Genomic DNA, 10,707 nt, shown 5'->3' on the forward strand with positions numbered 1-10,707 from the left:
GGAATTCACGAAAGCCATATAGCTGCACCTAATAAAAGGACATATACCGTGGGTGGACTTTTGAGACTTACTTTAATAACTGGGCCTCTAATTTGGTCTGACGTTGACTGTGACCTTTTGTGTTTATTAAAAGTCTGTCTCTCTCTCTGTATTGGCTGGCTTCACTCTGAGTGACAGCATTCTGCTCTTTTACAATAAGCATATCCGCACACAAAGTAGTTTTCTTCAGTGCCAGGAACTACTTTGGCAGTGTCTGCTTTTTGAGACCAAAAACTATTTTTGCTTTTGCCAATGTCTGTTATAATGGTGGGGGCCCAGCAGCTCCCACACCAATGAGGTTTAACAAAAACCATGCCAAAACAATTCACACACTGACAAAACTAAAAAGCTGACCACTAGTTTCAGACCTATTGGCTTTGCCAATGCTGGTTTTATTTTGTTTCCCATAATCTTATTGAAACTGGTTACACTGATTTTCCATTATATATATTTTTGGGGAATACTGGCATGCATCAACTCATCTTACCATTGATGCTGCAAAGAAATGATAACTGAAATTTTATAGTAATTTAGTGAAATGTTTATTTTTTCCTGCTTTCATTCTTTATCAACATTTTCTTTTGAAAGCAAAGAATAATCAATCTTGCTGTCAAGCTTCTGCAAATATCTGCATCAAATCAGAGAGCATTCTGGGAGCATTACAGATAGCCTCATATTGCTAAAATTTGAAAACGTGTGTACACATTTTTATACTGGAACCGCTGTCAGTAGTGCAGTTGGAGCTTACAACATTTATTTAGAGCGCTCACCCAAATGATAAAAAGGCTTTCGATGAATGAACCATAAATACAAGTTTGAACAGCATTAACATATGAACAAAAATATGACTTTAACTGCAGACCGTGCCCTTCCCTGATCCATAATGAGATATTGCAAACTGGCAGCCAAGGGGTTTGTGCCGCAGGGGGTTTGGCCTACTTGTCCCAAGAACAAAATACACATGAAAACTTGTTGCCCTTGACCCCAAACAGTATGTAATGGGCGTCGGGCTATAGCAACCCTCCCATCCTTCCCATGACTTTCGGTCTTGGTTTGCAGTAGTTTTGGTCAGACAAGAGTATACTGGGTAAGCAAAGATCTTTATGGCACCCAGAATGGGGAGCCAGAGGATTTGGAGTAATGACTGGTACAAAGTCTTTAGCACTAAGAGTAATGAAGAGTTCCTGTAAGAGATATGGGATAATAAGGACTATTTACCGCAGGAACATTACAGTGCTCAATTTCAATCTCTGAGAAAAATTAATAATCCAGGTGTTTTGAAGAATCCATGGACTTTGCATAGAGTTACCCAGGCATATATGTACTTGACACACACAGAAGACACACAAAATGTCCGATTTCTATTTTTACATGAGTTTGATTTTAAATAAGAATGACATTCTCGAAACTTGCACGTGTGGAAGTGATGTAAAATACATCTAGTGCCTAACACAAAACAAGAGTAAAATCATATGGGAAAGAGGAAGACAAAGATTATATAAAATGCCTGCCCAGTGAATTGTTGGACTCTTTTTTGGAACCTCAAAAAGAGAACACATTTAGTATTTTAATGAAAAGCAGATGCTTAGCTTAGTCAGTGAAACTAGAGGGTGGGGGGGTGTATGATTTCCCAACAATTACCGCAACGTAATAATCTAATAAAAGGTGGTACGAGAAAAAGAGGGCGGGGAATCATAGTCAGCGGGGGTGAACAGGGTACTACTGGAGTTATAGGAGCTAGTGGGAACAAGGCTGCAAAGTACACAACATTTTTGGTAACATTAATACAATCATAAATCACACTGTAAGAAAGTACACGACTCAAAATATTACTGACTGCAGAGCCATTCAATACCATTAGATTCCACATTTGTAAAGCGCAAACGTATCACGCCTAAGGCTATCCAGGCTCTGGCGGCTGTCGGGATGATTAGGTGAGCTACTGCCCAGAGTCACATGAGGGTGAGCTGGTGCCGGAGTCAGTCTCTCTGGCAGCTGCGCCACACCTCTACCGGCCAGTAGCTTACTAATGGGTCAGAGTGTCAGTCAGTATTTCTTTATTCGGCTTTTGACAAAAAAAAAAAAACATTAAAGCATTTTACAATACAAAATTCATTTCGAATACTAAGAGAGTCAACACGTTTCCTAATACAAGTTTAAAAAGCCGGATATAAAAACCTTTAAGAACACAAACATAAAATGAGCGACCCGAACCCCTTGTTTAGTTCAAAATAAATTTAAAAAACATTTTGGGACATTACAGCATATTGTCTAAAAAGAACACCTTCACATAAAAGGTACATAGTTGACACAGCAAAAGACCTTTGTGGGAATTACAGATTAAAACGGTGGCGATGGACACATTTTAAAAATTTTACTATATACTTCGATGACCATTTGTTGGTCAAGAACTGTAGTGCTAACAAGGCTGGACGACAACGCCTAAATCCCATTACTTTCAATAGAGGAATCAGCCAGATTTTCCTATGCCCACTATAATATTTACAAAAGAAGAGTGTATGAATCGTAGACTGGTTAGAGGACTCGTCACGCGGGCAAGGTGTTAACTCCGGGTCCCAGTTGTTACTTTCAGAGAAAGAGACTAGGTGGTGGAACTTATTCAATCGAAACCTAATCAGGAGAAATCTTTTATATGTTGTAAAGTTGTAGGTTAGGTAGGGCTCAATTGAAAGGGAAGTTTGTACAGTTATACAATGTTGAACTGATGGTTTATGAACTTCGTCCATCAAACGTCGTTCTTCTAAGTGAGCAAGTGCAATGTCTTTTAGTTTCTTCCTCGATATGGAACTAGCCGTGGACGGTTCCCAATACAATTTTTCCAGACCCAGGTCGTTAAAAAAACTTTTTACATAAGATAACCACGTAATTTTATATGAATGGGTCAGAGTGCAGAAGGCAGTCCTTCCAAGTCCCACGCATCAGGAGTTAGCCTAAAGCATTTCAGTGTGGCACTCAGCATTACCGCACTGAAATGCACTGTCACACCTATGCAACTGAATGCCAGCTGTGCAATACTCACTGAAGCGCTGCCTAACTGTTAAGAGTGGATGCGCTGCTCCAGGCTTGGGCTAGGCTGCTGACAGGCTCCCTCCCACTCACTGCTTAGTGCTACATTTTCATCAATTTGGTGATTCCCCGATGAACCACGCCTGACGTCATCGAGGGCCTAGGCAGGTTGAGTGATATATGCCGGCGCCGCAGAGGACGTCACATCCTGCTGCTGGAGCGGGGAGTTTAGTCTTTTGTGGAAGAAGGCGGCTTGCAGCTACTGGTTTGCGGGCGGTGCCACAAATTAGAAACACCACCGATAGTAGGTCACTTTCTAGCAATAGTAGCGATGGTTTTCTTTACTAATGCCAGAGTAAAGTAGGTCGACTAAAATTGGCAAGTAAACATTCTCAAATTTATCACAATAACATGTCGTCACCTATTTAAATATTGCTTCTTAATCAACAAAATAGCAGAACAGTCCCCTTTCCAGATGCCGCCCCACTGATATACAGATGTTAGAGCGCAGCGCGCGCGCGCGCCATGACCTGCGGTACAGCCCAGGGAAGGGATATGAACCAGTGACCACAAGGCTTCTGCTTACAGCGCCTGCAAGCGAGAGAGCTCACTGCACTGTAAACACTGAGGCTGCATCTGAGCCTGTGAGCGGGAGGGCGTTATATGAAATGAGGGCAGACCCCAGCCACCACACATGATCACACACGCAAGGTAAGAGTAATCTATCTCCACACTTGATCGGGGCACACACCTCATGTAGTGCGCACATTCACCTCATGTTTACGCCCTCATCGATAGTCACGCGATTCCCTGCATCTTTCCTAAAAGCAAACGTGGATTTATTTATAACATGGTGAATGAAGGTGTGCATCGGAGTCTTTTATACTGTCAGCGATGTCGGTGAACACCTGCCCTAAACGTTGTTGTCGCCGTCTGTAGTCTGAAAAGGTTACATCAATGGTTCTTAACTTTTTGATTTTTGTAAACCCGCTAAATTACTACTGGTAGCTAGAGATCCTGGCTTCTGCAGTCAATCTGAACTTCAAACCAATATTAAAAATACATAAACACGTATGCATCAAACAGATACAATAAATATTACATCATTTGTTTAATTCACAAACAAACCCCATTCCCCCAAAAATCGAAATTTTAAAGGGATGGTTGACATGATTCTTTGTAATCCGCTTTGTGTTATGTATCATTTCCTAGACTGATTTACACATGTATGATTTGTTGCATCTGCATTATGTGTGTGTGAAGTAGAGTGCTCCGACACGTTAAGTGAACAACACCTAACAGCTGTGATAGACAGTAAGGTCGGTAAAGCTATTAGTAAAGAATGTGCCAGGTCAGTTGCCATTCATGTTCTCCATCCAACAGGTTGTATCACTTAGAAATCCAACTATTGCGCATATATCTATATGCATTTCCAAAGTTATGAATACCTGAAGCAAAGGGCTGTTTATGATTACAAGTTTCTCGTGTGAGAAGTAATAATCAGATTTAAAAAATCCAACGCTAATCATTTTGGAACCAACATGGTTACGATTTTTGCCGAATCCGACTTTTGGGTAAACACACGTGGATATTTGTGCTTATCGCACTAAAGTGTACACGTTCCAGAAAATACCCCTGATGAATTAAATTCCGACAGGTTTGGCTTACCAAAATTAAACGTAGGGTGCAAACTTTATTGCACCCCGTATTTGCAGGGGAGATATAAACATTACACCAGTTCTAATTACAATCCGAGCGCAAGGAGCACAAAAACAGATATATCCTAAACATATAAGGACCCTGATTTTGTGTACTTCTGTCCTGCTCTTAAACTTTAGCTCCCAATAAAAGCAGGACGGCTGTCCAATACAGAGATGGTTACTGTGGTGCTGAATGCCCCCCAAACTCCCACCCAAAGGGTAAATAAATAAATATAGAAGCATAATGTCAATACTGCTGATCAAAAGATAAACAACTGAAAATTACTTATCTGAGGGTACAAAAGGTAAGAAATAATATGTGAAACGTGTTGTCATACTTTGTTCTTTCTGCGCTATCGGCAAGGTTTTAATACGTTAACTCCCTTGCGCTCCCCAATGCCTTTTTTGTGCATGTGTGGTCTGATTAGTCATAATAAACACTTTAAAAGAGTGCGGAGTAGGGAACACACACCTGTGCCTCGTGTACAGCTGACCTACAAATAGGTCAGCTTGCTGACAAGAGAGCGTTTGTCATGTCTGACATGGACACCTTTATTCCACCCTGGCTCTCTCCCTGGTAAAACGTTGCATTCTGGGACCTAAAGTTTTTCTCATTGCATGTGGTGGCGCCGGCTAAACTTGAAAGGAGCTAGTCCCGGACTGGGTACCGGTGCATCATACCAGTGACAACACGGAGAATGCGCTCGGAATAGTAATAGCAGTGAGTCTGCAGGTGTCACGCCCACAATAACCACGGGTTAACTCGCTCACTTCTAACACGCTAAAATCTGAACATTGCTGCCCTTTAATCCACAACGGGCAGTAATGCCGCCTTATGTGACTCTAAGAGTATATCCATTCGTATCCCTTCCTTATGTATATAGAGATAACTCTAATCACTAGGATATGCAGTAGACATGTGTACTCTCTACCATTCCTACGTGACTCTTGGAGTATATCCATTCGTATCTCTTCCTTGAGTGACTTTACTATTTGTACATTTGCAATTTTTCTTTCTGTGTGTATCTCTTCCTTGAGTGACTTTCCATCGTGTACATTTGGAAACAAAAATCTATTTGTATCTTTTATGTAACGCATGAAATCCTTAGTCCTTATGTTTTGCAACTGGTTCTTATGTAAAGCGCTCTGACACCTTCGGGTAAAGTAAGCGCTATATGAAATCGCAATAAATAAAATAAAATTAAAAAAAATATATCACTTTATTTGGATTGGGACTCATGGAAACGAGGCTACGCTTTCAGGTGTGGCCTGCGCCAGAGGAGTCTGCTCACCTGACACCGCGGTGTCGCCGTTGAGGTACAGGGCGGTACCGAGCACCATCATGATCCCCAGGGCGAGAATGTAGGGCCGCCGGCGGCCCCACGGGGAGCGGCAGTGGTCGCTGGCGGAGCCGGCCACGGGCTGCAGCACGAAGCCCAGCACGGGGCTGATGAACCAGACCAGGCTGTAGAGGCTGCGCGGCAGGCCCACGCTCAGCAGCACCGGCATGACGTACGAGGCCTCCACCGCGTAACAGAACTCCCGGCCGAACATGACCATGCTGTGCATGACCAGCCGGCCCGTGGGCCTGCGGGCCGGCTCCAGCTCCCCCGGGACGCGCTTCAGGTCTGCGGCGCTGGGCTTCTTGGGCAGGCCTGACATGCCGCGAACCTCGTAGGCCAGGGCCGGCTGCAGGGTTTCCTTGGGGAGAGTCATGGTAGGCGGCCGAGCGGGAGCGTGTGGAGCTCACATGTGAGGACGGGGTCTCCTGACTCTCACCCTCGCCGATCTCGTCTGAGAGGAGTGGCGCCCTCCAGCCCTTCCTGCGTCCGAGACATCACAAGTTGTGGAAAGCTTCACAAATCCTTTGTCGGGGCTCATTAAAGATGGATTTTAGCAGTGGCCTGCCTGCGGTGCTCCACCCTTGAAAGAAGTTAACTGTTTTCGGATTCTACATTGGATTGGTAGAAAAATCAACCCCGTAAAGCATGTGGGACAGGAAACAAAAAAAACATGAATGCCATTTTTTTATTACACGTTTAATTATTTCAAGGACAGTAATCAAGGCGGTCTCTTGAACTTTCTGCGGTCGTTCACACTGTGCGGAGGTTTTCTGAGGAGATTTGAATTAAGACAACCCACAACATCCACGACGTTTCTTCAGAAGCAGACCGAAACCGTTAGCAAATAGTATACAGAGTATTCACGGAGACCATTATATATAAGGACGCTAATAAATCAATGTTATGTACAGAATTTAGCCAGCGGACACGTGCATTAAAATAGAGTGGGAACTGTGACCTAAGTAGAATTATGGGCGGGGTCAGATAGGTAAGCTAAACAGAATAAAATATCGAATAACTGTTTTGTTGGGTTTCACCTACTGGTGACTGTATATAAATATAATGCACACATATTAAATAAAACAGACATGCATGATGGGCTGCACGCAGTATAAGAAAGGCTACCACAACATGTGCAAAAAGATTCAATATTTAAGCGTTTACACTGCTTTCAAAAGTTAAAATTTTACTATGACTGAGTCAGGCTGTACCCAGTAAAAACCTTGTTTTATATGTTTCCAATTAAAAGAGGCATTCCTGAACTGGTAGCAGCATTACAGTACCTCTCAAAATAATAACTCTTCCTCACCAGACTGCTTCAAAATATTCTAACATGTTTGTACTGGCTCCCAAACAGATTTCAGATTTGCTGATTAAGAAATTGTACAAATTTAAATTTCTGTTAGGTAGTGAGCACCGTCGTCAGAAGGCTTGTTTCTTTAGATGCTTACCCTTTCTCTCGCATTGCAGTGCTGGAGACCCTCACCTTCATTTTTAGCCTGAGGCAACTCAAGGTCAGCATTAACCTAGCGGGAACAGTTGTTTTTGAAGGGGAAAAAAAGTATTGTAACTCATTTGAAAAAAAAAAGCTTGTAAAAGTCATTCCTGATAGACCCTGCACATTTCGACCTCTGAATTTAGTCAGTAGAAATACCATTGTAATTAAAAGTTCATGTGGTTAGATGTTATTCTAATGAAAAGTGTCACAATTGTAATTTGGCAGTTTCTTTTCACAGCAGCTGTTCTCAACCATTCAACCTAGTTATTCTTGTTAGGATAGCTATGTAATTAAACTTAAAAAAGCTCTCGCCATACTGAGGGTCCTCAGCCCGCCTCCAGCCTAGTAGGCATATCTTATATTGTCAGGAACTGCCATGATGAATGTTCCTGTAAATGTTTTAGAAGTTTGACATTCGGTTCCATCAAATTGACGGTCTGTCCGTTAAACTTTTAACTTAGTGTTTGTATTTTCAAAAACTCTAAGTGGAATGTTGTGTTTGAAAATGCAAGCACTAATTACCTCCATACCGTGGGAGTTGTCTCACATGGTGTGAGGGTTTTTTTTCCCTCCAGTTTTTACTGGCAGATTTAACTGGGGATTAACCTGGCAGTAAGGGGCACAGAAAACTGGCCATTCGACCGCACTATCTAAATCAGGCAGGCAGTCGAATGGCCAGATCGCACACAATCCTTACTCTATTAATCTGGCAGGTGGGCCGAGGGTTTGGTGGAGAGGGTACTCAATCACTGTTGCAATGACACACTCTCTCCATCAAACTGTAAATCAGCCCCTTAATCTCCCAGTGCCTAAAAAATATTACCTGACCATATGTATTATTGTCTGTTGCTCATGTAAAGCACCCCAATGTCGTTGGGCTACATAAAACTGCAAAAAAAATTGATATATCAATCATGGACTTAGTTTAAGAGGACTACCCTACTGATCTTCTTGTTACCCTATGTTTGGGGTCCAGAGCATCACTGCACAGAGCACCCTCTTCCTAGTAGATCCAATGGGTTCAATTGGTACCCTCCCCATCTTGTTGGACCTCAACCTGGTGAAGATGGCCCTCGAGTTGAGCACTATTTCTGTGCTTGTTACAACGAAGGGTAAACCCAAATGTCACTGGGTCCTGGGTAAAGGACTGTACAATGAAAAACTTGGTCCCAGTACATGCCAAATCGCACCAAAACACAATATATACACAATTCAAAAAAGCAAATTCAAGAAAACCACTTTACGTATTTAGTTAACAGTGTTATTTAATCACATTAAACCATGCTATATAAATATAGGCAATTATTATGCATAAATAGTGAGTGCCCAGAGGGGAGAAAAGGAATAAGGTAAAGTGATTTATGTGGGGATAGAGGGTGTGTATAAAGGGACAGAATATTGTGCCAAATACATTATTCAGAAATTGCTTCCAAACACGGCCTACTGGGAGTTTCGGAGCGAGTAGCGAAACAGCACCGCTTTGACTGCCGGATGGAATCACAGCATCCCAGTTTATTGGGAATCCACATCTAACGAGCACAGTCCAGGTCGTCAATGGAGCTATAATTAACCAGGTGCCCTCCCCGACTCTCACCACCGTCCTGAAGAAGACCCAGTTGTAAGGAAGTTAGGAACATATGTGTTTTCAGGGGTCGAAACGTCAACACTTTGTTGATTGCCAGTCTAACCAACAGTGATTGTTTAGCTGTGGTAACCCTCTTTGGGTACATGGCTATGTGTATATACGTATAAAAATGGACAAAATGTTTAATCAACAGGTTGAATGATAGGCCTTGTTTGGAAACAATTTCTGAATAGGTATTTGGCACAATATTCTGTCCCTTTATTCACACCATCTATCCCCACATAAATCACTTTACCTTATTCCCTTTCTCCCCTCTGGGCACTCACTATTTATGTCTAATAATTGCCTATATTTGTATTGCATGATTCAGTGTGATTAAATAACACTGTTAACTAAATATGTAAAGTGGTTGTCGTCTTGAATTTGCTTTTTTGAATTGTGTATATATTTTGTTTTGGTGTGATTTGGCATGAAGTGGGACCAAGTTTTGCATTGTACTGTTTCTGTGCTTGGCAGGCATTTTAGCCTGAAGGGTCATCCTGTCCCATGTAACTAAGAGTTCTGACAGGTCTCTACGAACAGGATCCTCTTCCCCCTTCAGGCTCCAGATGCACCTTTGGGGATCACATTACTTCTGGGATGTGCAATGTTTTGAGGTGGGTTTACTGTGCCCCTTGCTCTTCTTCTTGGTTGCAGGAACCTAGGCCATTACTCCAGACTCCAGGATTCCTTGGCTTCCCTGAGTGGCTGTTTGGGACCTTGTGGCCACACACACCCACTCTGGCAGACTAAACCTTTCAGCATGCATCCCCCTTTCAACCTAAGCCCAAGTAGAGGTTTCTAAATCGTTTACCAACAGACACTCCACTGGTATGGCATGTCTCACAGCTACTTTCTTAAGGCAAGTAACCACTCCCCACTCAAGGGTGCTTATTTCTATGGGACGTAATTTCCTCATAATCAGTGTTAACTTCCCATGGAAAATACCTGGGATGATCTGCTCTGGGGAAATCACCTGGTCCACTACTGTGGCCATGCTGGCTCCTACATCCCTCAGAGTCTCTACCGTGGCCCATTGATGATTGGCCATGGCTTGTACTTCACCATACTGGGAGGTAAGGTAGCCAAGGCTTCAACCATGACCCTACCCTCGGAGAATAAAGTGGCTGCAGTCGAGCCCTGGTTTCTACTGGGTCATCTTCCAATTTTAATTTCTACACTGGCAGTCCCTTGGGACTGCTCACTGGTGAGAGGCTTCTTTGAAAAGATAGAGTCTCCATTTTTTGTGTACTGTCTTGCAACATTCCAGGTATACCGCAACCTTTGATGTGTCAAAAGTTTTCCTCCCCTTGTACCCATCCCACTTAAATTTGGGTAAGGCTGTGGACCCCACCCCCTTCCTGATTAGACTGTTGGGGCCCTTGTGAGAACTCCTTCTGTTTATCCTAGTTGCTCCCTTCTTTCACCTAGGGTGGGGGGTTCCTTTTTAGGTCTCGCCAGCGAGACTTATTGTCA

At 42.9% G+C, this 10,707-nt stretch overlaps 1 protein-coding gene across 1 annotated transcript in view; it reads right to left on the minus strand.

Annotated features, from left to right (window-relative positions):
• Positions 1-6,755, minus strand: part of SLC45A2 (solute carrier family 45 member 2) — a 431,739-nt gene extending 424,984 nt beyond the window's left edge. Inside the window, exon 1 of the mRNA XM_078677280.1 lies at positions 6,059-6,755. Within this exon, the coding sequence (XP_078533406.1) occupies positions 6,059-6,482 (424 nt within the window). The 5' untranslated portion in view covers positions 6,483-6,755. The remainder of the gene's footprint in view (positions 1-6,058) is intronic.
• Between the last annotated feature and the right edge of the window lie 3,952 nt (positions 6,756-10,707).

This window comes from Lissotriton helveticus, chromosome 2_1, assembly GCF_964261635.1.
Source record: "Lissotriton helveticus chromosome 2_1, aLisHel1.1, whole genome shotgun sequence".
Classification (NCBI taxonomy): Eukaryota; Metazoa; Chordata; class Amphibia; order Caudata; family Salamandridae; genus Lissotriton; species Lissotriton helveticus.